This window comes from Melozone crissalis, unplaced genomic scaffold (assembly GCF_028551555.1).
Source record: "Melozone crissalis strain CALT ecotype California unplaced genomic scaffold, PUWL_Pcris_2 ptg000014l_1, whole genome shotgun sequence".
NCBI lineage: Eukaryota > Metazoa > Chordata > Aves > Passeriformes > Passerellidae > Melozone > Melozone crissalis.
In genome coordinates, this window is record NW_026535792.1 from 2818385 (window position 1) to 2844970 (window position 26586).

At 51.2% G+C, this 26586-nt stretch overlaps 2 protein-coding genes across 2 annotated transcripts in view; both read left to right on the forward strand.

Moving 5' to 3' along the window:
• PCSK6 (proprotein convertase subtilisin/kexin type 6) overlaps window positions 1-16766 on the forward strand; it is a 32928-nt gene extending 16162 nt beyond the window's left edge. Inside the window, exons 9-22 of the mRNA XM_054272988.1 lie at window positions 2827-3039; window positions 3276-3376; window positions 4913-5016; window positions 5485-5602; window positions 6431-6619; window positions 6866-7002; window positions 8886-9065; window positions 9643-9745; window positions 10287-10483; window positions 10919-11006; window positions 12108-12199; window positions 13463-13592; window positions 14588-14700; window positions 15141-16766. Coding sequence (XP_054128963.1) covers window positions 2827-3039; window positions 3276-3376; window positions 4913-5016; window positions 5485-5602; window positions 6431-6619; window positions 6866-7002; window positions 8886-9065; window positions 9643-9745; window positions 10287-10483; window positions 10919-11006; window positions 12108-12199; window positions 13463-13592; window positions 14588-14700; window positions 15141-15238 — 1863 coding nt within the window. The 3' untranslated portion in view covers window positions 15239-16766. The remainder of the gene's footprint in view (window positions 1-2826; window positions 3040-3275; window positions 3377-4912; window positions 5017-5484; window positions 5603-6430; window positions 6620-6865; window positions 7003-8885; window positions 9066-9642; window positions 9746-10286; window positions 10484-10918; window positions 11007-12107; window positions 12200-13462; window positions 13593-14587; window positions 14701-15140) is intronic.
• Window positions 16767-20067: 3301 nt separating this feature from the next.
• SNRPA1 (small nuclear ribonucleoprotein polypeptide A') lies at window positions 20068-26298 on the forward strand. Its single transcript, XM_054272726.1, has 9 exons — window positions 20068-20218; window positions 20952-21099; window positions 21598-21676; window positions 22009-22055; window positions 22727-22829; window positions 23489-23568; window positions 24683-24758; window positions 25106-25199; window positions 26109-26298. The coding sequence occupies exons 1-9, from the start codon at window positions 20137-20139 to the stop codon at window positions 26165-26167; spliced, it is 768 nt and encodes a 255-aa protein (XP_054128701.1). The 5' UTR covers window positions 20068-20136; the 3' UTR covers window positions 26168-26298.
• The last annotated feature ends 288 nt before the right edge of the window (window positions 26299-26586 follow it).

Sequence of the window (26586 nt, forward strand, 5' to 3'; positions counted from 1 at the left end):
CATTGCCAGCAGCCCTGGGTCAGGCTGTGAAGCCCCCACTTCAACCTCTGCCACCACTCCTTCCTCTGCTGCCTCTTCCCGCAGCGTGCGGGGCGTTGGGGCGGCCTCTTATCTAAAAATAGGGTGGAGTGCTTTTCCCACTGTTTACTTGATTTCCTGCTGGGGCGGTGAGCCTGCCGAGGAATCCATTGAAGTGCTGGGCAGTTCAAGCCGTGTAAATACGGGGAACAAGCTGCTTTTTAGACCTTATTTTTCCATGCAGGAGCAAACGGGCAGCAGCAGGGTACTCGCCTAGCACAGCCCCACTGTCTCAGGATGCTTGTTTTTGCCTCCCAGGGGACACCCCAGTCCCAGCACTGCCACCCCGTGTTTGCAGCACCCACTATCCCACATGCACAACTCGTAATTGCCAACTCCATCTCCTTAAATAACAAGGAAAGCTGCAAGAAGATAGTTAACTGCCACCTTTAGCCCAAGCAAACAGCTGTAACCAAGTTATAAATCCTTAAAATTGAGTTTTTAATGGAAACATTAAAATAACCTTTATCTATTAGTGATAGGACTGCGCTGGGGTAATTTATCATCTTGTTTCTTGTTCCTCCAGCCACACTTTATTAGTTCCCAAGCTAACGAGGGAATATTTATCCTGGTCATTCATGGAGTGCTGTTGGGCAAACACCCAGGCCCTGCAGAGCTGCGGAAGCAGGAGGTGCTGTGCATCCCACAGCCAACCCATGAGCTGCTGGGGTGAGCTGGATCAGCCCCAGCTTGGCCAGGGAGGGATTCCCTGTTTTAAATGATGCCCAGATTCAGGTTTTATAGCAGCCAGGAGCCCCTCACTGGCATTGCATTGTCTTAGAAGGATGGCAAATGAAGAAGCTGGATGTTTGGGGTCTGCTTACAGAAATCTTGATAGTTCCTTGTTTGAGAGCAAAGGGGAAGAATGGATTTTTCCAATCTGAAGGAGCTGCAATTGTGGTGAGCTCTTGCTCACCAGGAAATGCTGTCAGGTGTTAGCTGTGTGTGCATTGTTGTTGTGTCATTCATGTGCCTGTTCATGTCCTCAGGTGACTGTGCTGTCTCCAAACCCACTTTTTCTCCCAGTGCAGCCCTGCCTGGGCATCAGGGAATGTGGGTTTGGAGCAGGTCTGAGCCTTTCTTGGGTCCCGTGGGTGCGACACTTGGGTCAGGGATGAAAGGGAGGTCTGGGCTCCCAGTCTCCTGATCCCAACCAAAATCATTGCTCCATCTCCAGATGCTTGGCCAATTGTGTCAGGTTTTATTCCTCTGATAATTGATTTGGGAAGGCTTGGGTTGCATGCAGTGGGACCCATCCTTGGAGGTGTTTTGACTTTGGTGTGGGTGAGCTGGACGGTCACTGTCTGCGCCGATTGTGTAGGCTGGGACGATGCCTCCTTGGAGATCCAGGAAACCCTGGAAAGTGGGATGGGAGATGCCAGCAGCAGGCTTGGTGGGCTGGCAAGCTGGGTCGAGCTCTCCGTGACGTGGAGCAGGGCAGTAATTCCCTTGGCAATTGCACTTTTTCTTGCAGAGCTCCAGACAGCTCTATTAATCTTTGCTAGGGAAATACCCACCCAGTTTTGCTGGGAGGCAGCCCAGATAATGAAAACTTTCATAAAGTAAGGAAAGAGCCTGACTTAGACTGTCTATCCAGAGGCAGGGTCAGCTCAGAAAGCCTCTGCCCCAGGAGTGGGGCGAGACAGGTAATAAACTTTCCCGCTCCCCCGGCGCCTAAAGCCCACAATAAATCCCGGTGAATTCCTCCAGAGCAAAGCTGCTTTATTATTATTATTATTGTTGTTATTATTATTTTTTGTGGAGGAAGCTGCCACAGAGCAGTGGGAGGGAGGTAAACAGCAGATCTGTCCAGGCGAGCGCTGAGATCTCTCCGTGGCAGGAGCAGCCGCGGGGAGGACGGGGCTGCTGCGCTGCTCCCGCGCCTGCCAAGCCCGGCAGCCCCGTCCTCCCCGGAGAGCTCTGCCTCACGGGGCACGGAAGAGACCCAGCCACTTCATTTCCTGCCCTTAACCCTTTTGGCTCACCAGAAATCCTCCTTTTTAGCATGTTCACCTTGCTGTGAACCCCCGCAGGGCTGGGTTGTTCCTGGGTGTCCTGGCAGTGGTTGGATGGAGGAGTGAATGGGGCTCATTCCCGGGGTGTTGGCTTCTTTAGGGGCCCCTTGTTGGCACCACAGCTGCTGCTGGCAGGTGGGATTTTCCCCTGGTTTCAGGGAGGTCTGGGCAGCAGGCACATCCCTCCCACCCCCCAATTCCCAATGGGGTCAAAGCTGTACCCTGTGGGGATGGCTCCATCAGAGGTTCCAGCCAAGTGATGGCTGGGAGAGAAAAGGGTGGGAGTTAACAAATAGAAGAGAAGCAAAAGAAACTTTTAAGGATAGGCTGGGAGAAGGATTCTGGTGGTTTGAGTGGTTCATGAGTGGCTTTGTGGGCATGGGAGATTTGGGGTTTGGGGGTTCTCCGCCAATTCCTCCTGCAGGGCCATCCCTAAAAGCACCCATGCTGTGGTCCAGGGACTTTGAATACCCAAGATGTTTTGCCCCATGGAAAATGCCAAAATCCTGTTGCTGGATTTTGGGGAGTCACTGCCTGTAACCTGGGACTGACTGAGCCGAGAGGCGCATTGTGGGGACTGATACAGGGGGCTGAATGTTGGGCAGGGTGGGACCCATCCTTCCACCTTAACCAAACACCCAAAAACCAGACTTACCCCTCCTGCCCACGCTGACATCACCCCTCATCCTGGGCAAACACCTCCTCTAACCCCCCACGCTCTCTGTGCCCGCAGGGTCGCCGGGGACTGGGGTCCATTTTCGTCTGGGCGTCGGGGAACGGCGGCAGAGAGGGCGACTACTGCTCCTGTGATGGCTACACCAACAGCATCTACACCATCTCCATCAGCAGCACCACTGAGAATGGCTACAAGCCCTGGTACCTGGAGGAATGTGCCTCCACCCTCGCCACCACCTACAGCAGCGGCGCGTTTTATGAGCGGAAAATTGTGAGTTTTACCCCAACCCCCAGTGGGGCAGCATCCCACGGGGGTTTTCTGTTGGCTGGGCTGGGTGATGGCGCAGGTGTAAGAGCTAGGCTTTGCCCTTAGCCTGCAGTGGGTTTTGCTCTGGTTTTTGCTCAGGGATGTCATGTTTTCCCTGGTAAATGGGTGAAAGGGTGGAGGTTTGCCGGGGCAGTGCCCATGCTGGGAGCATTTTGGGGGCTGCAGCTCCTCTCTCTCAGGTGACCACAGATCTCCGGCACCGCTGCACCGACGGCCACACCGGCACCTCCGTGTCCGCCCCCATGGTCGCCGGCATCATCGCCTTGGCCTTGGAGGCAAAGTAAGTGTAACCTGGCCAGGAGAAATGTTCCCACATTTAGCACCTGCTGAGCAAAACCTGAAAGAAACAAGGTGGTTTTGTTTCCTCTAGAGTGACCAAAATGACAGAGTTGTTTTAAATCGCTCCTTGCTGGCAGTGTTGTTGTCTGGAATCTGATCTTCCCACAGGTGTTTTATTGATCTAATTCTTCATGTGTTGCCATGTGTTGCAAAGTTTGGGGTGGATGACATCAGTCAAGCTTTTCAGTAGGTGCACTGAAACTGCTGACAGCTAGCTCCAACGGGAGTTTTATAAATACTTTCCAGGAAAAAAAAGTCAGAAAACATCACAGATATTGGGAAATGTCGGCAGAAGTGATGGTTTTCAGCAAGTGTTGCATTTCTGGGGGAAAAAGACTGCTTTTTCATAATGTCGAAAACTCACAGAACTTGATTTTCAGTGACACACCCCTTGTTCAAACAAGCTGCTCTTTTCCTCTTGTCCCCATCCCAATCCCATCCTGGTTCCATCATGGTCCCCCAGCCCAGGAAGAGCCCTTGGGCATCCCTGTGTTGCTTCATGGAGTGTCTTCTCATGAGCTTATTATTATTTTTATGGAGTGGAAATAAAATAAAGGCTGGGAATAAGAATAAGCCTCAGGGCAGCGCCGCACTCTCATCCAGGGATGGTGATTGTGGCTCCATTCCTCCTCGTCTGGTTTAATCCCAACACCCAGGTCGGGTGAGAGCATTTCCGGAGATGCAGTTTTCATTACAAATATATTAAAAGCTTTAGATGTAATTTTTGAATAGTTTAGCTGAGGCATAAACCGCAACATTAACTACCAGAGCTTGGTGCTCAGGCATTCCATTATGACAAGAGAGAATAAATTGAATTTCTTTCTTTAAATGTTGCTCGAGAGCAATATAAATCCCAGCTCGAGAAGCTGAACAACTGACTGTAAGTAAGGCGAGGAAAATTGTCCAGCAATATCCCTGAGCTGGGGTCATGAGGGGGCTCAGAAGCCCAGAGCACTCAATGTCCAGCACTCTGAACACACAAACCCTGCCTGGGGAGGTAGAGGCGATTTGGGTTTAATTTTTCTGTTTAATGAACAACCCAGGTTTTATTTCCAGCAATTTTTTGCTGTTATTTCTCTAAAGGGAAGGTTTGCTCAGCATTGTGTATCAGTGAGCTGCTGAGCCCACTATCCTGCCTCAGCTTTTCTCCCTGTCTCCTTCAAAAAAATGGGGAAAATCTTCCTGATTTGCTTCATTTCTACTCTAGAGCCTGAGAGCTAAATGGCCTTATCCAGGAGTAAATCCTGCAATTCTCATGGGCATGTGGCATCCCTTCCTGGGGCACACCACTCTGCTCGGGCTCCTCAAGTGGTCAGCATTTAAATCATCAATTCTTGCTTTTTTTTGAGCAGGGAAGAGGAAAGAGGGGTGGCTGGTGCGTTTTGGGTTTTTTTTTTTTTAAACTCAGTGGGGTACCTGCTGCTGCTGGGAGGACTGGGAGCAGCAGAGCCACTCCATAAGCCACGTGTCATTGCAGCCCCCTGCTCACCTGGAGGGATGTCCAGCACCTGCTGGTCAAAACCTCACGGCCGGGGCACCTGCGAGCACCCGACTGGAAAACCAATGGAGCAGGGCATAAAGGTGAGAGACCGTGGGGATGGCAGGGCAAGAACAGCCAGCCAAGGGAAAATAAAGGTCTCCTGAACTTCATTTATGGGGACAGTTCACTGTGGGTGGCCACTATCAGGTTCATTCCTACCTTCAGGCTGCTAAGTGGAGGGAGGAGAGGGCAGTAATTCATGGGGTGAGTCTTGGAACTCTTGCTTGGTGGAGATTTGGAAAACTTGTTTGGTGGAGACTCTCTTGAGCTGCAGAGTTTCTTGCTACTTTCCTTGGGCTGCTCCCAGCAATTGGTTTTCCATGGTGTCTGTGTGGATTTGGGGTGTAACTTGGCCAGGGTGATGAGCTCCATATGCTGGAACACCTCATACCCCCATGGGGTCAACTCCCCACCTTCCCTATGGTTGGAGGATGCTCCACCATCACTGAGGAGGAGCTCCTGACCCCTGCTAGGCAGGCTGAGGGTTTCTGAGTCTTCTCTCTTTCCAGTTAGCCATCTATATGGCTTTGGGCTGGTGGATGCTGACGCTATTGTGGTGGAAGCCAAGAAGTGGAGGATGGTTCCTCCCCAGCACGTCTGCGTGGGAAGCCTGGACAGGGTGCCCAAGTGAGTGTTGTGGGGTCTGTGCATGGCGTGGTGAAGTGCAGGTCCCATTAGGGCTCTCCAGGGCCAGCTTGGATAGTGGATGGGTTTTTTTTCCCTTTTGCAAGATTTTGCTTCCCAGATGAGTGATCAGCAGGGAATTTTTGAGGGCTGACAGTGAGAGATCAAACCCACCTTGCCTGCTGGGTGTGTCCTCTGTGAGCAGCGATGTGTTGTGCTCTCCATCCTTACACTGAACACTTTGTCTTGATGGAAGACACCAAAAACCGGTGATTTGTCCCAAAAATTACCAAATTTCCGGTGTCTTAGTTCTCTTTGAGTTTAACTTCAGGTTTATTCCAGCTCAGGTTCACATCTCATCCTTGGTAGGTCAGTCCCTCCTAGGTAAAGAGTGGGATCAGAGATCTGACCAAGTGACTCCTCATTTACCAATGCCTGGCTGTACAGCAAGAGAGTTGTTAATCAGAAAAGTCTTTTAGAGACTTGCATATGCAAAACAGGAATGAGTGCAGAGCCAAGTGTGTTCATGAAGCTATTTATCTGATACAGACACTAATTACAGCCCAAAGTGGAGTGCTGCACTCGTAATTATAATAAAGCAGCGCCCTTGCAGCCCATAAGGCATAGATCTTCGAAGCACTTCAAACTCGTCTGGTTACCATCCAGCAATTCAGCAAATTCCCCTGCTAGGACACTGGGAATTGCCGTGGCAGATAAGATAATTTTTGCTGTGAAGCAGCAGGAGACCAGGGTCTAATCTAACAGGCCGTCCATGCCAGGGAGCCAGGGGCGCTCTGTCCCCATCCTGACGCCATTCCCTGTCCCTGGCAGGTACATCCGAGCCGAGCACGTGCTGCGGGCCAGCACCCTGAGCAGTGCCTGCGCCGAGCAGCGCGACCAGCACGTGCTGTACCTGGAGCACGTCGTGGTGCGGCTCAGCATCGCCCACCCGCGCCGCGGGGACCTCCAGATCAGCCTCATCTCCCCGGCCGGGACACGGTCACAGCTCCTCGCCAGGAGGTGAGAGCAGCCAGAGCCTGTCTGGGCCGTACAGCATCCTCCTCTAGGGGGGTGCTGTAAGTTTTCTTGGGTTTCGGGGGGAAGGTGGGAAGCATGCGCAGGTTTCAGCTGCAGGGGAGCTTTGTGCAAGGTGTGTGCATGCAGGGATCCCTAAAATCCTCAATTTGGGATTTCAACCCATCTCCCTTTTCTGAAAAATACGACACTCAAACTCAGATTTCTTGGTGTGTGGCATTACCGTTGCAGGGTGTTTGACCACTCCAATGAAGGCTTCAAGGGCTGGGAGTTCATGACCGTGCACTGCTGGGGGGAGCGGGCAGCGGGGGAGTGGACCCTGGAGATCCACGACACGCCGTCCCAAGTGCGCAACCCCGCCGTGCAAGGTAAGGATCCCCCAGTGCCCACCAGCTCCCAAATCCCTTTCCTGGCTGCTTCACTTGGCTGTAAATTTTACTGTGAGTTTTATGGTCCCCAGCAAAACCGTATTGCCCAGATTTTAAAAAATGGGAATGAAACGTTAGCTCTGAACGCAGGAGGCTGCCGATCTGGCTGAGCTGGAAGCTGGTTTCCTCACAGCAGCAGCAGCAGTAGCAGTAAACTGGCTGCACCCGAGAGCCAGGTTTCCAAAATTAAACTGTAATGAGTCAAAACGAGGAAACCCAAGAGCTGTAATTGTTGTTTGTTTGTTTTGCTTCGCTGCTGGGACATCTGGCATGTGGGTTGGTTGTGCAACGGCGCAAGGGGACCATGCCCCTCGGGCTGCAGACGGATGGACATCCTCCCTGGGCTGTCACCACACTGGTGGGGGGTGGCTGGGCTCAGCCTGGCCCCCTGCATGTCCCCAGCCCTGCTGTGTCCCCCTGCTCCCTGACCCCTTCCCAGCACAGGAGCCGTGTGGGCAGGATCCGGCCCCGCCTCGCTGGCTGGGGGCAGCGGGACGTGAAGCATCCTGCCTGGGGCTGGCGTGTGCTGTGGGGGTGTTAAATCCACACAATCATTGATAGGAAGCCAGGAGAATATTAAAAATTTCTCCCACGCTACTTTCTGGCGGGAGGTGCACGTGGGGGTGCATTGCACTGAAAGTGTTTCTGTTTGCTGCCTTCACCCCAAATCTTTTGAACTTGGAGAGCAGCAGCAAAGCGCCCACAGAGCTGCTTTTGCCCTGGTATTTACAGTTTGTGGCTGGTGTTTCTGAGCCCCTCACGGGCATCAGGGTTTGGCAAAACAAAATGAAAACGAGTGTATTAAGTCATCCCCTCAAAAAGTCTGCACTGGGTTTGAAGGAGAGAGGGCACAGCAAGAGGAAAAAGGGGAAAGATGCTCCCAGCTCGTAGCAGAAATGAGTATTAAATGTTAATTTAATACTACTAAATTGGTTAATTTAATATAAATTAAATACTAAGAGTGTCATGTCGCTGGTACTGCTGCATCCCCACACCAGCCCTCTGCAGCCTGAGCTTTCCTCACACAGGATATTTTAGATTTAAAGCAAACTCAATTCTTTTGGCAAAGGCACTTCCCCAGCTGATGCTGCCGGAGCTCGGCCCTTCGCAGGCTCCACACCAGCACTGCTTGGTGCAGCAGTGTGTGTCCTCTCTCCCTTTGGGAGAGCCAAGAGATTTGGGTATTGCAAATTTTAAGCGCTTCCTGGAAACACAGGGATTAGGAGTTAAAGCCGAGCACACTGCGGGCATGAAGTGACTCGCATTGATGGGGAATTGGAAGAAAAACAGCGTTGGAAAGAAGCAGCAGCATTTTTGGACTCTCTCCCCAAAGCCACGTGGCTTGTGGAGGGTCTTGGTGTGGGCATAAGGCCTTGGGGGGGTCTCACCAGGTGCACTACAGTGTTTTGGGGAATGCCAAGCTCAGACTTCTGTTGTGTCAGGCAAAGAGAGGGCTGGAGCAACAGCAGCAAGAAATAATCCAGTGTGTGCCGGGTGGCTTTTGTCAGACAGAAATAATCCTCTATTGTGGAGCTTTTAAAATTACCGGTTCTCTCCAGTGTTGGACTCAGAGACTGTGGTGATGCTGCAGTTCCTCAGATGAGTTATGGAATTAAAAATCCTTTGTAAGTGGCTTAAACAGCTGCATTTGTGTGGGCTGGAAGCTCAGGGGCTGATGAACATTTCTGGGTATTCACTGTTTGCTTCTGCATTGCTGTGCTGGCAGTGACACCCTGATGGTCCAGTCCATCCTCCTCCTGCTTCCCCCAAAACCCGGTCCCCCAGACAGGGAGGAGATGGGTGACGTTGTGTCTGCCCCACAGGGAAGCTGAAGGAGTGGAGCCTCATCTTCTACGGGACAGGGGAGCACCCCTACACTGCCCTGAGTGGGCCCCAGGCCCGGGGCAGGTCACTGGAAGTGCCAACGTCGGAGATGGAGCCGTCCAGAGCCGCCTTCCTGCAGAGCCAGGTGGAGGTGGCGGAGGAGGAGGAGGAGTACGCGGGTAAGCCCTGCCTGACCTGCCACCTCGTTCCCCCCAGAGTGCCCTGGAAAATGAAAACCCTGATAAAACTGGGGGAGCCACGAGGCCTGATCCTGCCTGGGGCTGAGGCGGGCTGGGAGGAGCAGGGCTTGTGGCCAGCACGGGGCAGGAGATGGTGAAATTAGAAGGTAGGAAAATGCCCCGTCCCAGCCACAAATTGGTGGTGCAGCTGTCTGAGGGGTAAAAAAAGCTCCTCTGCCCACCTTCCCTCCTCCAGCACAGTCAGGGGCGGGTGTCTCTGCTGCTCCCTGAGGAGCAGGTCCCGCTTTCAAAGCTGCCTCTGCACCGGTGCTCAGCCAGAGGATGGTATTCATTCTGGGAAGGATGAGCTGCAGGAAAGACAAGCACCCAAAGCCATGCAGCTCCATAGGACAGATAGGATGAAATTTAAAATACAATAGATATAGGATATAGAATAATAGAGGGACAGGTCCAGGTGTCCTTCAGTCCAGGGAGGGTGTGCTCAGGGCATCCTGGCAGTGGTGCCTGGAGGGTGCTCAGCTTCTTCCATACTAAGAGCTGGTCTCTCCCTCCTCAGGTCCGTGCCACCCTGAGTGTGGTGACCAGGGCTGTGATGGCCCCAACGCTGACCAGTGCTTGAACTGCATCCACTACAGCCTGGGCAGTGTGAAAACTGGCAGGTGAGTGATGGTGGTGGGGTGTCCCCATGGGGTCCCCAAGGTGACAGCAGCACCTTGCCTTAGGTCTCACAGCTTAGTGTGGGTGATAGATGTTTGCACAGAGAAAGAAGTGTATGAGAAATTAAATGGGTGGAGGAGGTGTGAGGATCCCTGTCCTGAATTAGGGTACAGTGGGGTAGAGGACATGGAGCTGGAAAGTCCTGGAGGATCTTGACCACATAATAATGTTGGGGAAGAAGCTTTGGCTTCACTGGCTGGGATCACCCACACCCAAGGGACAGCCAGCTGAGCTGTCAGGATCTGGGGCTTCCACTGGGACAGCACAGTGAAACTTTACCTACAGCTGGGACAAGAGATTCCCGTATTAGAGCTGTGACTTCCATGACACTGTAAATCACAGAACAAGAAGTAAACAAGCTCCAATTGCTGCCCAGGCTGGGGGACACCCCAGACACTGCAGGTGAGGGGACAGGGGCGGTGCCTGAGGTGGGAGGTGACCAGTGCTGGCACCAAAGCCCAGTGGCACCGGTTCCCTCCCCAGGATGTGTGTGAGCTCGTGCCCCGCTGGGTTCTTTGGTGACAACGGCGCCCGGAGGTGCCGGCGGTGCCACAAGGGCTGCGAGCGCTGCGTCGGGAGGGGACCCAGCCAGTGCACGGCCTGCAAGAGGAACCTCTACCACCACCCCGAGATGGGCACCTGCGTGCTGCTCTGTCCTCCCGGGTTCTACGCCGAGGAACGTAAGGATGTTTATCATTGCAAGTTGCAGCATGAGGATGTGCTGGGGTTGCTTCTATTTTAAGCGCTGTGGGTGGAGAACACACCTTGATTCTTGAGTATTGGCTTTGAATTTCCCTCTTGACACACTTTGCATGGTGAAGGGAGGAGGGAAACCTCTGGGTGTTCAGAGGGTGATGCAAAGCAGAGGTGCTCAACTTGAAACTCTTAATTAGAAGACTGTAATTAATGATCCTGGCTGCTTGCAAAGCATATTTCTTTTTAGCAAGTGGTGACAGATAAGGTCACCTGCAATAGCAGGGATCTGCTGGGGAGGGATGTGCCTTTCCACCCCGGGGAGCTGCTGCTGGGGTGCACTGGGGCTTTGCAGCTCCGGCTGCTGCGTGCAAATCACCGTCCGGATTTTATTCTCTCTGCTTTGCTTTGTTTTTTGAAAGGTCAGAAACGCTGTTTGAAATGTCATCAAAGCTGTAAAAAATGTGTCGGCGAAGCAGACAAATGTACTGCATGCAAAGAGGGATTCAGGTAAAACACCAGCACGGGAGGAGTTCATACCTGCAGCACTCATACCTGTGGTTTAAATTTGGGAAAACCAATGGGAAATTAGAGAGTGAATTAAGTTCAAGACCAGAGATCCTGCTTCCATGGCGTTGCAGCTGTGGTGCAGTGTGCTGGAGGTCTGGGAATTTAAAGGTGGTGATTAGCGTCTCTTTCTTAGCTGAAAACCGTGATTTAAATTTAATTTCATTTTCTCCAGCTCTTTCCAGGGTGGTGGGTAAGTGCTGTGTGGAGCTGCTACCAGCCTGAGCTGCTTCAGGCAGGCTGAGAATGCTCCCTGCAAATGCAGAAACCCTTCCCTCGGATTCATCCATGCTGAAAATTTTATTTGGTGTACCTGTTGAGTGGGGCTAGTACAGGACAATGATTTTCCAGCACTGCAGGCAGGGCAGCCCTAACCCTGTGAGGGCCACTGGGTGCCACTGCTGCTGGCCCCATGGCATGTGTGGGACACAGAGCCCAGTGTCAGCACTAGGGAGAAGCTGTTTTCCATCCCCAATTGCTCATGGAAGTACAATCCCATGGCAATCTGCAGTGTTCGGGCACTGCAAGTGAGCCAGAGCTATGGTGTAGCAGTGGGGCTCACTCAAAGAAATTCCCGCTGCCAAAAGATTATCTACTCCCTCAGAAAAGCACAAGTGGAGGCACTTGTCAAACATAATACACACGGTGCTTGTTTTTTATTGTCCAATATCCTTTTAAGCTGGGACTTCAAATCATCCCTGCCACGGCGAAGCAGCACCGGCCCAGCCACGGCGCTGAACCAATTTCCTTTTATTCCAGGGAGCCTCACTGGTGCAAAAGGTCTTCAGGAGAGCCTGGCTGGCTGTCCATGGGAAAAAAATAATTTTATTTCCTCCTGGATACTTAATTAAGGAACCGGCAGCTGTCCCTTTGGTCCAGGCAGGATTTTAATTTCTCCTAAAACGCTGGCTGGGTTTCCAACACCTCCTGCACTGCAGGCTGAGGATGCCGTAGGACACTGGGGGGTGAGGAGATGGGAATGGGCTGAGTTGAGTCTCCATATCCTGTAGTTTTGGGTGCAAATGTTCTCTGCTTTCCTGGCAGCCTGGCAGGGGAGAGCTGTGTGCCAGAGTGCCAGCCTGCCATGTACCTCAGCCAGGAGCCCTGGCGGTGCGAGACCTGCCCTGCCAGCACAGGTACGCCCTTGGCCCCACAGCATCCCTCCTTGGTCCCACAGCATCCCGTGCAAAGCCCCAAACCCCTCTGCACCAGGTGCCAATCCCCACTGTACCACCCCAAGCCGAGGCAGAGCGTACTTGAGGGAAAACAGTCCCAAGTCTCCAGCATGTCCTGTGAGGTATATGTTCATGCTGGAAAGGTTTTTAGGGGAGTTTTTACATTTTTATTAGAGCCATTTTTTATTTCTCGATCTCCCCGAAGCCAGGTGCTTCAGTTTAATAAGGTTGTGGGGGAGGCTGTAAAACCCTCTCGGAGTGATGGAAGGTGGCTTTGCAGCAGATAAAAATGTCAGGCAGCTGAGGTGTGTTATCCTGTGTTATCCCATGTTATCCCAGCTGCCCCACTGTGCTGGGCTGGCTGCTCCTGGCCTCCCCCAGCTGCCTCAAATTGCTCAGCATTCCCTTTAAATCCTGCCTTTCTTGCTTCCTGCAAGTCCAATTATTTTCCATTGTTAATGTTTGCGTCTGCCCTCGAAATCATCATATATCTGATGATAATATGATCTCTAGACAATCCATGTTCAGTGGCATGAACCTCTTCTATCATACATGGAAAATTGCCTTAGTCTAAATCCAAAATATTTATTGATCTTGTTGGCAAGGCTAGAAGGGAATGGGCTCTTAATCCCTGAAGAAAATTATTTCCCTTCTAATTCTTATTCCAGTCAGTGTGAAGGTACTCCACCACAATTATTTTTCCAGCCTTTCCTTTCCTCCTTTTCCTGCATAACCATTTCTCAGGCTTGGTGCGTGGAAGCCCTTTAATGATACCACCTCCATCACTGAGCTGTGCTGTCCAGCCACAGCACACAGCATCAGAGTGGGGCCCTCTGCTTTCCCAGCTCCTCTCTGGAGCACTTTCTCCCTCCAGCTCCTCCTTGCCCCAGTTCAGCATCTTCTTTTCCACCCTGGGGAAATCCAAATCGGTGCATGCTTGGGATGGCCCAGAGGGGATTTTGATGCGCTCTTTGTCACCAAGCCCTGGTAGGCAGCTTTTGGCTCTGCAGAGAGACAGACACTGGGTCCTGGATGCGTTTTTTGGGGTGGAAACTGAGTTTTTTGGGGTGGGAGCCAAGCACATGCGCGGGACCCCGTGGCACGACAAGCATCTCGTTCATGAGCAAGACAAAGCCAAGCTGGTGCCCCCATCACATGTGGAGCTGTTTGCACTGTCTCCAAACCCACCCAGGTGCCATTTTTCCCTTTTCCCTGTCCCCACAGGGCCAGGCGAGGAGGACTGCACCTCCTGCACCCCCGAGGGCCCTGCACCCCACTGGCGCTGTGTCCCTGCCTGCCGTGAGGGTTTCTACCCCGCCGACAGCCACGGGCTGCCCAACAAAGTCTGCAAGAGGTACAGAACCACCAGAGCAAAGCCAGGGCTGGTGGGGAGCACTGCCAGCCACGACAGGATCATGCTGGAAACAGCTCACAGCTTGATGGGAATTCAAACAGGGCTGAGGGAGCCAGGGCAGCTGTGGGGCTGGACCCCACACGCCCCTGCCCTGTGGATTCCAGAGCGGTGGAGCCGCACGCTCCCCGCCAGAGCCGGCCAAGGTGTCTTGGGGCTACGGTGAAAGGGGCTCAGCCTCAGCCCCGGGCTCTCTGGAGGAGGTGTGGGAGGAACTGCAATGTTTAGATAAATATTCCAGCTTTCAATTAAAGCTGCTCCGTTGGCCCCGTGGCCAGGCTGGAGGAGTGTTCCCCACTCCCTGCCCGGCACGGGGCTGTGTGCGGAGACACGGAGATGCCGGAAGGCAACAATTTGCTCCCACTCTCTCCGGAGCTCTGAGCTTTAAGTGGGGAGTGGGAGTGGATTCAGCCTCATGAAAGCAAACATGAAAGGCAAGGATTAAAGATGACTTGGGAACACACAAGCTATCCCTGCCTGCTGGGGTTTCACTCACCTGCACTGTTTCTTCATCTGGGAGGAACAAGGGACCAGCATCCCTTCCCAGAGATTTCAGACACAGTCTCCACAAGCCACTGTCCCCAGGCAGGAAGCACAGTGCTGAGCTCTTTACTCTCAGCAAATGGATGGGAGCAGCACAGGTTCCCTTTGCAGCTCTTTTTCTAGCAGGGATGGCAGGGACATGAGGTGCATGTCCCACTGAATCTTCCCAGAAGGCAAGAGCTTTTGGGATGTCATTAGCTGTCACTGGGCATTGAGCTGACCTCACCAAACTCAGGGCTTCAATAACATTTCAACCTTCAAATTTGCCATTTTCTACATCCTCTGGTTTGGTCTTGCTGTCACAGTGCCAGCAGATGCCTTTTGGTTGACAGCCCACCCAGGGTGGCCTGACCTGTTGGTGCTGGCTCAGGCCACAGCAAGGTCTCTGTCCCCAGGTGTGATGACCACTGCTCAGCCTGCGAGGGCTCCAGTGGAAACTGCCTCAAGTGTAAGGAAGGTTACAGCCTCCTCGGTGGCTCCTGTGTGACAAACGAAACCTGTACCAATGGTAAGTGGCAGAGCTCCTGACACTGTAGTGCTCTCCTGGTAGCAAAAATGGGAGGTTCTGGGGGATTCCCATCACCATTTAAAGCTAAAAGTGCTGGAGCTCCTGGGCTTGCTGGGGCATGGCTGCAACGGGCTGGGCTCCGGCTGTGGGGGGCAGGTGGCTCACCTGGCATTGCTTCTGGATATCTGCCTGTTGCTCAAACACATCCAAGCACTTGTATTTCGTTATAGTTTAGTCTTGGGGCTAATTCTCCCACTCACTGCAAAGCTCCTTTATTCCTTCATTAAAACCATGTGAAAGATGCCCTTAAAAAGCGACTTCTTTTCAATTCTGTCTCCCCCAACACTGGCACAGTTGCTGTGCCTGTTACATGCAGTGTTTGTTTATTTAAAATGTTAATCTGCTCTCATTTTCTCTTGTTCCTCACCCTGGCCTCCCAGCTGACAAGACTTTCTGTGAGATGGTGAAATCAAACAAGCTCTGTGAAAAGAAGCTGTTTGTGCAGTTCTGCTGTCAGACGTGTCTTATGGCCGGGTAAAGTTCAGCGGCTGCATCCATCCAGGACTTCCACTGACTGCCAGCCCAGTTTTGCCAAATGTTTAGGACAAAAGTTTATTTTTTCAGCTTTGGGAGAGTTTACATGGTGCTGTCAAGCATTCGCTCGTAAGTTTGATAGCTTTAATATCACTGTCGGCGCGTTTCTATAGCAATATGTTAAGCAGAAATTGGAGCGTACCCTGAGTGATCAAGGCCTGGAAGCAGCAGACAAGTGGTGATATTAACACTCTCAAACACTCCTGGTGAGCAGGGACCAATGCATGATCCATGTACACACACTTGGTTCTTCGCAGGAACCCTACTGATCCGCGTGCCCCGAGCGGCCGGCGGAGCCCTCGCCAGAGGGAGGCAGGACTTCACACACCTGCGAGGACAGAGCCGCTCCTGGCTCGTTTCTGGTGCCCTCTCGTGCCAGGTGCAGCTGATGTAACCCTGCAGTGCCAGCGCCGTGCTCTGTAAACGACATAGGTAAACGATGAACAAGGTGGCTCTGGAGCGGGGCCACGGCCCACTCCGCCTCTCCTGTTCGGATTCCGTCGCTCACCGCTTCCCTCTGGCCGTGGCAATAACTGGAGGTTTGAGGACCAAAGCCAGAGCTGCCCCTCGTGGCTCTGCAGGTGTGCCAGCCCAGCAGGGCTCTGCCCTGCAGGTGACTGCAGCCAGGCAAAACCCGTGTGTGTGCCTACAAGGAGTCATAGGGTTTGGGGGGGTTTGTCCACACGGACCAGCCTTACCACAAAATGTATTTCCCTCCTGGAACTGCTTGTACATTGCTGATCAAGTCAGTTCTGCAACAAGGTAAATCCTTCCTCTAAACGAGATGTTGTCCCAATTAATCTTTCTTGGCATTTTGCGTTACGATCCTCCCCCTGTTTCGCTGGGTACACCCCTCTCTCTCAGACAAAATCCTCCTGTTCATGGCAGTGATTTTTCTTGGGCATCTATTTCCCAAATGATACATTCCAGGGATCCAGCCAGGAAACTTAATTCTACAAAACCCTTCCCCAAAACAAACCTTTTCATGCTCTCTCTTAATAGTAAGTCGTGGTGTTTATATAATTGTGTTTAAAATATCCTTGGCTATGTTGTTTTACAGATTTTTAAAAAATAACTTATACAATCCTTGTTTTTTTTTCTCTGTGGACTATTTTTTATATGGGAGTGGGGTATCTTTTTGTGTCTTATTCCTTCTCCTTTTCTCCTCTCTGACCCTGCAAAGCCACTCTTTGCACCAGACATATGTAAACACTCTTTCCTATGCTGCATGTTCTGATTTTCATTGTTAATAGTTTTAATGAGTTAAACCTTTCTCCAGTGAACTTCCCAGTATGAATTGTCACCAGTTCCACAGGGAGCTGGGATAATCCCTGCTTGGTTTCGGCTGCAACGACACCTGCCCTGCCTGGGCTTGCCCACAAGAGCTCACCTCAGCCAGGTGAGGAGGGGAAAGCCACACTGTCTCCAGCCCTCACCTGCCTGGACCAAATCCAAGGAAAGATGGAGCTTTGGTGAACTGATCTTTAAGTTAATAAACTATTGATCTCCCCTGACAAATGAATCTGTGCTTTTTCCAAATTCATGAAGCCCTGACTGGAGGCACTGCATATCCTGGACAAAGCATCTCCCCTGGCTGGAGCTCCTCTCAGCTCAGAGCACCTGTGGGAGAAATGCTCAGGAACAGATGAGCTGTATCTGCAAAAACCTCACTATTGTTGTTGTAAAGGTCTTTAACCTCCAGAAGAAACTCAAATCCTGAATACCTGCCCTGTGCTAGCTGGGCTGGCGCACCCAGGGCCATCTCACTGGGGTTGGGGCTGTGCTGGGGCACGGGTGGGTGAATTCTCCAGTGTGGGGGATCCTGGATGAGCTGGCAGAAGGGCTTGTTCTCCTTTCCCACTCATACAAGGAACATCCTGAGCAGTTCCCCAGTGCAGTTCCCAGCATGGGGCCACTGTTCCCTGTTGGCTGTCTGGGAAGGAGAGGAGCTGCTGGTGTGGCTGGGCATGGAGGCAGCTGTGGAATCCTTTGTTTGTTGTGCTGGTTTTGCAACAACCATGGGCCAAGTGCCCAGGGTAGTGTCTGGGTATCTGGAACTGAGTTTTTTAAGTGGGGGAAAAAAGAAAAGAATGGAGCCCTCCCACAAGGGAGGATGCTTTCTGAGAGATGTGCAGCTCTGGGCTCCTGCATTTTGTTGGTCTTCACATTTATCAGATGATAAATGTGAATTAATCACATACAGCAATTTCTTTGGCTGCAGGATTTCCCTTTCAGTCTCAGGCCAAACCAGAGGTCAGAACTGGGGTGACACACTCCTGGCTTCTGCCTCTTAGCTTGGAAAATACCAAACTTCATTTCTCCTGCTGTGTTAGTGAGAAAACAGGAGCTGTGGATCAGGAGTAGTGTGCCAGCCTTCCAGTGCTCTGGCTCACAGCAGCCTGCCTCTAAATACTGCTCCCTGGTATATTTAGATGTACTGAAATGCTACAAAGAAAGGAAAATGCTTACTCTTACATCTTGACATAACTTAAAATACACACTGGGGAAGGCAATGCAATTTAAGATGACCAGTCCTGAGCAGTCCCAGTTCTATCCTGCTTTCTGCTGCCTTCCAGCCTGCCAGGGAAAGAAAAACAAATTCTGCACATTGAATTCATGCAACAACATCAGCTTCCAGCGTTTCTCTCAGAAATCATTCTTGTAAAGTAATAAAATTCAGATTATTTCTCCAAGCTGTTGCAATACTTGCTTGGAGCTATTAAAGTCTGACTGGTATGCTCAGAGGATCAAAGTGGCTGTGTCTTCCAGATAAATGCATATTTAGGCAATTTATTAAAGCTCATTTCTCTGTTGTCTCTTGGCACCAAAGCCAAATCTATAATAGCTGTTTTCTGGAAAATCTTAGCACAGCCTGACTCCTCGTTTGCAGTTTGGCCGTGGGGCTGCAGCCACGGCCATCTGCCATTGTGCAGTTGGCAGGTGGGGAGCACAGATCTTAAAAATCATTGCTTTGAGTTTCCATTGCAAAGAAAGGACTGTGGAGAGCTTGTGTGCAGCGTCTGAGACCCAGAATCCATCTGCTCGCAATTACAATTCTATTGTGGCTGCAGAGCTGAGGCAAACAGATGCATTGTGCTAAGGGAGACAGGTCCATGCTTTATTTGGCCTTGTCAGAGGCAGGACCTGCTTTCCAGGAGGCTGGGAAGAGTCTCCTTGTAGGAACTGCCTGAAATGACTAAAGTCTCTGTTGTCTTTAAGGCTGCATGATGCCTGAGTCACGTACGACAGCACTGCTAATTCTTGGGTTTTTCCTTGTGACAGCTCCCTCTTGTTCTTGCTCCCTCCTATGTTATAAAACAAATGCAGCTGTTATAAAAACCTGACTGTGCTCTCCCATACGGCCTTGGTGAGGGAGTTTTCCCAGCAGGGAGCACAGGAGCTGCCTGAGCCCAGCTGATCCCTGGCAGGGCCAGCTCTGACGCCGCAGTCCTGGGGACAGGCGGGCGTCGTGCCCGGGGTGATGCCCTGAGAATCTCCCAAAAGAGAAGCACGAGCCATCCCTGAGCAGTGCCAAGCGTGGCAGCAGTGTTTAGCCTGTTAATCACACCCCCTGGGTTCACAGAAATGTCATGGCTCACAAAAATCATCCTTCCCTCGACAGCAGCACGGACAGAAATCATCCTTCCTCATCCTGCCCTGTGGGCCTTGAAGGCTGGGAAGGATTTCCCCAGAAGCAATGGTGACATTCAGCAGATTTTAGGGGTTTGGGGGTGTCACTTTCAGTCCAGTCACCTTCAGCGTGTCTCACCCTCCAGCTGAGCCCTCCCAGTGGTGCCAGGCAGTGCCCAGCCCCAGAGCAGGGAGCTCCTGGCCAGACACAGTGGCCAGAGCCACCTCAGCTCCCCCAGCGCTCCTCCCAGCCCTTCCTTGCTGCTCCCCAAATTCCCAAAGCTGCTTAGGGGGACGTTGTGACATTTGCAAGCACGTTTTGTCTCACAGATAAAGGGGGTGTGTGGTGCTGCAGCCTGTGGGGTGCTCCCAGCCCATCACAGCACCTCAGCCCAGGAATGCACATGGAAATGACAGAAACTGCCCCAAAAGCTGCAGGGGGAAGGTGCTTATGGGCAACACAATGTCCAGGAGCAAAGGCTGAGCTGCTGCTGGGGTGGATGGATGGACAGAAAGATGGAGAGCTGAAGGTGCCCAGGCCACCAGCAAGTGCTCGAGCACGGCTCTGTCTGAAGGGGAGCACCAGCCATGGCGTGACGCGTGTTCCTGCTCTGCCCGCATTTCTGCAGATAAATCTGTGCCTGGAAGCACCACAAGGTGGGAGGGAACCTCTGGGGGCACCTGTGCCGACAGCAAGGCCAATTCTCTCCTGGGCTTGTGAGCCATGGCTCAGGCTGGGGCTGGGAGCTGGCACTGAGGTGAAGGGGAACGCAGGGATGGGGTGCTCGGGGTTGTATTGGCACTGAGGAGAAGGGGAACACAGGGATGGGGTGTTCAGGCTGTATCAGTCCCTGAGGTAAATGGGGAATGCAAGGACGGTGTGTTGGGGCTGTATCAGTCCCTGAAAGGGGAACGCAGAGATGGGGTGTTCAGGCTGTATCAGTCCCTCAAGAGAAGCGGAATGCAAGGACGGGGTGTTGGGGCTGTATCAGCCCCTGAGGGGGGAACGCAGGGATGGGGCGGGGAGGGGCGGTCTCTGCCGCTCGCTGTCTCGGCGCTCGGCTGCGCGGCCTGCGCGGGCTCGGCGCTCGGCGCGGTGCCCTGCGGCGGCGCGGGGCGGCCTGGCGCGCTGTGAGGCGGTGTGAGGCCGTGTGTGTGTCCCGCGCTATCCCGTGTGTCCCGGTGTGTCGCCGATTGTCGCCGTGTGTCGCGATGGTGAAGCTCACGGCGGAGCTGATCGAGCAGGCGGCACAGTACACCAACGCCGTCCGAGACCGGGAGCTCGACCTGCGCGGTGCGCGGGCCCCGCGGGGCGAGAGGGGCCGTGGCGGGAAGGGGCGGGCGAGGGCGGGGGGCTGAGGGCTGAGGGCTGAGGGGATGTGTGTGTGGGGGTGGTCAGTGATGGAGCCTGGCGGTGGGACTGTGTGGGGTCCCGCAGGAGAGGCTGTGAGGGGTTTGGAGGGTCCGTGATGGATCTCCCAATGGGGCCCGGCGCCTGCAGTGGCCGGAGGTGCCCAGGCAGGACCGGGAGGTTGTTGGAGCGGCTGCAGTGACCGGGGGCTGGGGATGAAGAGCGATTAAAGAGGCTCCAGTGGCTTCGGAACGTGCTGGGGATGTGAGGGGTGAATCAGAGTGGTAGAACGGTTTAGGATGGAAGGAACCTAAAGATCATCTCGTACCAACCACCAAGAAGGGGAAACTGGGGGAAATGTGGGAGGAATGTGCTGTGGTGGGGGTGGGATGTGCCTCAGCACGGGGGATGTGCTAGAAAGGTTGGTTTGGTTTGGACGTCCCGGCAGGGAGCTGGTGTTTTGTTGAGGGGGAGGAAGGAGGATTCCAAAAGCCTTGAGAGCTGTTGGGTTTGAGGGGAAGAGTTTGGTCTGGGAGCTGTGTGGAGCAGAGTGGATCCCAGGGTGTTTTGTCTGAGCCTTATCAGCATCCCCAGTCCATCCTGATTTGCTCCCACACACCCTGTCCTGCTCTGCTCTGTGGGCACATCTAACCCCTGCCCTGCACTCTCTCCCCAGGGTATAAAATCCCAGTCATTGAGAACCTGGGGGCCACTCTGGACCAGTTTGATGCCATCGATTTCTCTGACAACGAGATCCGCAAGCTGGACGGGTTCCCGCTGCTGCGGAGGCTGAAAACGCTCCTGATGAACAACAACAGGATTTGGTGAGGGCTCTGCTTGGCCTCATGGGCAGAGGAAAGTGCTCTGGGGAGAGAGGGGTGTGTGCCTTTCAGTGCTGGGCAGGGGCAGGAGTGTTTGTTTCAGGCAGTGAAATCAGCACTGAGCACTCTGTGGGCTCTCTTTCAAGTTTCCCTCCTCATTCAGTGCAAAATCAGTGTTTGTTTCCCTGCCAGGACAGTGAGATGCAGAGTTTGGGACAGCCCACATCTTTGGATTCCAGTAATCAGCTCCATAAAGACATGAATAAATTAATACCTGCAAGGGAATAGGTTATAGGATTTAAATCCCATATTGCACCGAATATTTGCAGGGATTTATTGCCAGCTTTATTAGAAAAGTGTTTTGGATGCTCACCCAAACTTGTGCAGGTGTCACACTGGGTTGTTCACGGGGAGATCCTCTGTGTTACTTTGTTTCTCTCTGTATTTCCAGCATTGCCAATTCCTGCCCTAAATGAACCCTTTGTTTTTGTTGTTCCTCAGTCGGATTGGGGAGAACCTGGAGCAGGCTCTGCCCAGCCTCACAGAGCTCATTCTCACCAACAACAACATTGCAGAACTGGTAAGCTGTCATGCAGGATGAAGCTAAACAAGCTGAAAATTTGTGGTTTTCATCCCTGTAATTAACCATTTTCCTGAGAGTAGTGCTTTATCCTTTTGGTAATAGTTGGTTCTTTCCCTTTAGAGTAATATCCTACAGTTTTGGCAGTAGTTAATTGTGTACATCCTTTAATGAACATAATTTGCAACAGCAGTCACAAAGCTTAGTGGTTTTCCTATTAAAATAATTGCAGTAATTTAATTAATCTCTAAAATAGATATGAGTTTGTTTTCAAATATTTGATTGTTTTGCTAAAGAGGCTTAAAATTTCTTGCTGTGCTCCCTTTACCCAGGGTGAACTGGATCCATTATCAACTATTAAATCCTTGACTTACCTGAGGTATGTAACCCCAAAAGGAAAAGCTGCTCTTTCTCTGCTGTTTGAGCTCTGCTGCTGGCCTGGCCCTTGGCTTTGGTCTGGAATGCTCTGCTTTTTATGAGCTGTGACAGATCCTTTGTGTCTAAAAACTGAATTAAACAGTGTTTGCTCTACTCTTCATGAGCATCTGGTAATTAATGTCTGAGGTTTTATATCACTGACAGGCTGTTGGGATAATGAGATCTAACAGCTCTATAAACCAGTACACAAGTGCTGAAATGAGCTTATCCTTCAAACACCTAAACCCAAAAGGTTTAATCTGTTGATAAAAAATAGTTTAAAGTACATGTAAACAAGGACTTTTCAGTAATGTTACATTTGGTGTGAGGGACAGAAAGAAACACAGTTTGTCCTGTGATTTTTCAGTTGATCAGAGAGAAAAGTGATGTTTCAGTTACTTTTTTTGGGGCAGTATTATGATTATTTTGAAGTTGTTCTTTATGCCTTCCTTCATTTAAATCCACTGAATTGCTAAAGTGCAAACTTTTATTATAGTTTCCATAATATCAAAGCACTGTCACTAGGCTTATTTCATGGTGTTATTTGTTACCTGTTACAGCATTTCAAGTATATTAACATATTTCAATACAAAGGAATTTTAAAATATTTTGTAACCTTTATTTACTTCACAGCGTTCTAAGGAATCCTGTAACAAATAAGAAACATTACAGATTATATCTAATTCATAAAGTTCCCCAGGTCAGAGTGCTGGATTTTCAAAAAGTGAAGCTCAAAGTAAGTCTGCTTGCTTTTGATTTAGGTGTTTGGGGTTTTTTTAATTTTTTTTTTATTGGGCTTTTTTTTTTGGGTTTTTGGAGGGGGTGTTTAGGTTTTTTATTTGGTTGGTTGGTTGGTTAGTTTTGGGTTTTGTTTGGTTTTTGTTTGTTTGGGTTGTTTTGTTTTGGTTTTTGGTTTGTGTTTGTAATTTTGGTTTTTTGGGTTTTTTTTGCATTCTTGAAAATTCACCACTAACAGCGACCTTGTTTCTATAGTTGTAAATTTTATTGAAACTCTGTAAGTGGCTCTACAAGGCTCTCATTGTTTTCTTTCATTGTTTCATTCTGTTAAGGATATAATCTGTTTAATTATGTCTAATTAAGTTCCAGTGCCTTTCTTTTCTGTCCCTCTGGTGTTGGTAGGACTCAGCTCTAGAGAAAGAAACACCACTGGGTGGGGGATGAGTGTGGGAAAGAGCTCTTAATTCTAAGAACACAAAGTTGATAATTCTCTGAATATTTGGGCAATGTTTATCTGCTTGTTCTTACATCTGGTCTCCATGTACCAATTTCACTGATGAGGATGAGCCAAAGTGTCTTTCTTGGCCAAGACAGAAGCTTTGCAAACTGTGATGTTCTCAAATTAACTCTGTATGTGTGTGTGTGGTATCGCTGTAGGAGCGACAGGAGGCAGAGAAAATGTTCAAGGGCAAACGGGGTGCACAGCTTGCAAAGGATATTGCCAGGAGAGCAAAAACGTAAGATAAAACAAACAAATTTCCACTGGCAGCCTCCTTCAGAAACACCACTTCCTTTGTGGGCAGTGTCAGGCAGAAAACTGAAATAGCAGCTGCTGCCAGGATGCCTCAAAAGCTTGGGGAGCCACAAGTGCCTTGTCCAAGCACCCCGAGTTTTGGATGGTGGTGAATACATCTCAGAAATATTTCTGAAAGAGTTGACTTGGTCAAGGTGGATTCACTGAGGGCAGCAAGCAGGAAAGCCTAATTTTGTTTTTGTTATTTAATTGCAGAGAGGTGGCCATTATTTGATTTGTGGTTGGTGGGATTTTTCTCCTAAATGATTGGTTTTGTTTTGCCAAATTCTTTTATTTCCCAAAATAAATAATTATATATTTATTTTGGGAATAAACTGCAAAATCTGCTGTAGTTAGGAGATGAAATACAAATGAAAATCTTTAATGAAGCTATTAGAGTATATGTTTATTTAGTTTAGTTGTTCAGTGGTACATCATGTGTTTTGATCAACGTATTTGGTAATAAGAATTCAGATCACAACATTTCCAAATTCATGGTTGAATAGAAAAATGTCTTGACCTTATTCAGCATTTAAACCTATAACAGATTTGAGCTCAGGTTTGTGAGTGGAAAGGGATTCAGGTCAGGTGGTCTCCTTAAAGCAGCAGCAGCAGATAACCTTTTTCTTTTGGCTGTTGAGATGAATTCCAGTTTAATGTAGGCTTTACTTCAGGCTGCTGTAATACCACATTTGACACATGGGAACACAAACCCCATTTTCTGTTACTCTTTATTTATCCACCCTGCTTTTGTCATGGCAGCAGAGCAGCTGAGTGTTCCAACAACATCCAAATTGAAGAGCTTTTGCCAACTGCCTGATGAATAAAGTTAAGTTCTGCCTCTGAGCAGATGAAAGGGGGGGGAATGGGACAGTGAGGACAAGATGCTGGTGTTTCTGAAGGAGGCAATTCTTCACTGTATCAGTTTGTTAACAAAGATAAGATACTACACTTGATGGAATGAAATGCTTTCAAACCTAGTTTGGAAGCATTTCAATTTAAGAGAAGCAGCTACTCTTCAAAAAGTGTAACAGGTCTTTTTTTTTTTCCTTTTGAAGCTTCAATCCAGGGGCTGGCCTGCCAACAGACAAAAAGAAAACTGGGCCTTCCCCAGGGGACGTGGAGGCAATTAAGGTAAATATGTCATGAGAAAAGCTGTCATGGATCCAAATTGAACAAAAGTTTCCTTTGTGCTGTTCAGACAAATAGATCAGCATGTCCTGGCTCTGGTTTAAATTCTTTTCCTGCAAGTTTTCTTCTGACTTATCTGTATTTTGAAAACTTCAATGAAATGTCAACCTGAGCTTAGAGTTCTTCCAAGGGAGGGGGGCAGTAATGCTTTGCCACTTGTAGAATTTTGTAGAAGCAGAATTCAGTGGCAGTTTCCTGTGTGCTGAGTGTCCCTTAGCTGGTGGCAGCCTGTGCTGTGTGCTGCTGTGGCAGCTGCCAGGCTGTGGGCACTGACTGAGCTCTCTTTGCAGACTGCCATCGCCAACGCCTCAACCCTGGCGGAGGTGGAGCGGCTGAAGGGGCTGCTGCAGGCGGGCCAGATCCCGGGCAGGGAGCGCAAACCAGGTCTGTCTGCTGCTGCTGCTGCTGCTCAAACACAGCCTGCCTTCCTCACTCCTGATTGCATGTGCTCTGTGTGGGGAGCTGGGTGGGCACAGAGTGAGTCTGTCACCTCCGGGCTGTCCCTGCACTCCCTGCAGAGCCAGGTGCCCAACAAGGGGCTTTGCTGCACTGGATGACTTCAAAATTCATCCCAGCTATTTTGTGCTTTGTGAAGGCTGACCTAGAACAGAGGCTGGACAGAGCTAAAAATAAAGCAGGGATTTATTAGGAGACCTCAACAGATCCACCTTGGGCAGCACAAGAGCCCAGCCAGGGCTGCACCCAAGATGAACCAAAATGGCCCCAAAATGCACGGCCGGGCATGGGGTCTGTCCCTGGGATCAGCTCTGCTCCATTTGCACCTTGCAGTTCATTGTCCCATTCCAGCTTTAGCCCCTGCACTCCCACCCTGCTTGTTTTTCTCTCTCCAGCCCACGTTGATTATATTCTTGGGATTTGGATCATTTGTCCTTGGTGCCCAGCTGGAGCAGGAATTGTTTTGTGTCCCTACTCTGTGCACAGAGCTCACCATCCCCTAAAATGAAGCTCAGAACTACACACTAACGCAGCACAGAATGTGAAAAATATAAAAGCTAAAAGCTGAGGCATCAATTTAACAAAAAGAGATGAATTACAGAGTCTCTCTGGACCTCTGCTGAGCATCAGTGCCTCAGCAATGAGTCTGGGAGCTCTGCAGAGATGGAGCTCAGCTGCAGGCCGGCCATAGCACTTCTTTCCTGTACATCGGGGCTACCTGATTTTCCTCTCTGTAGAGTTTTTAAACATTCCCGTTATTACTCTTCTGCAGAGGGGTGGGAAAAGGAACAGCAACGCCTTCAGCAGCTGCTCTAAAACTCTGACGTGTCCTTTCAGGCCCATCGGAGGACGGCGAAGAAGAAATGGAGGAGGACACAGTGCCAAACGGATCGTAGCCGGGGCCGTGCCGCGCCCCGGCCCCCCCAGGAGCCCTTTCCCGTGCCGGGCCGTGCCGGTGTCCCCGGCGGGGCCCGCCGCCCCCGTCCTCGCGCATTTCGCTGTTCAATAAACGAACGGTCCCTTTTTCTCCCGGGGGTGCCGCGTCCGCTTCCCGGGCGGGACGGGGCGGGACGGGAGGCGTTTCGGCGCGCCCTGATTGGCTGCCTTGTTCCTGCCCCCTTCTCTCATTGGCTGGTGCAGCTAAACGTCGCGCTGGGCACTCCGCCAGTGGCGGCGCGGCGCGTCCTGGCGGCGCTTCCGGGCGCCGGCGGACAGGGCGGTGATTGGTGGAGCGGGGCGTGCCCGGATGTGAGGCGACAGCGGACCGGGCGGTGATTGGCGGATCCGGGCGGGCCCGGACGTGAGGCGGCGGCGG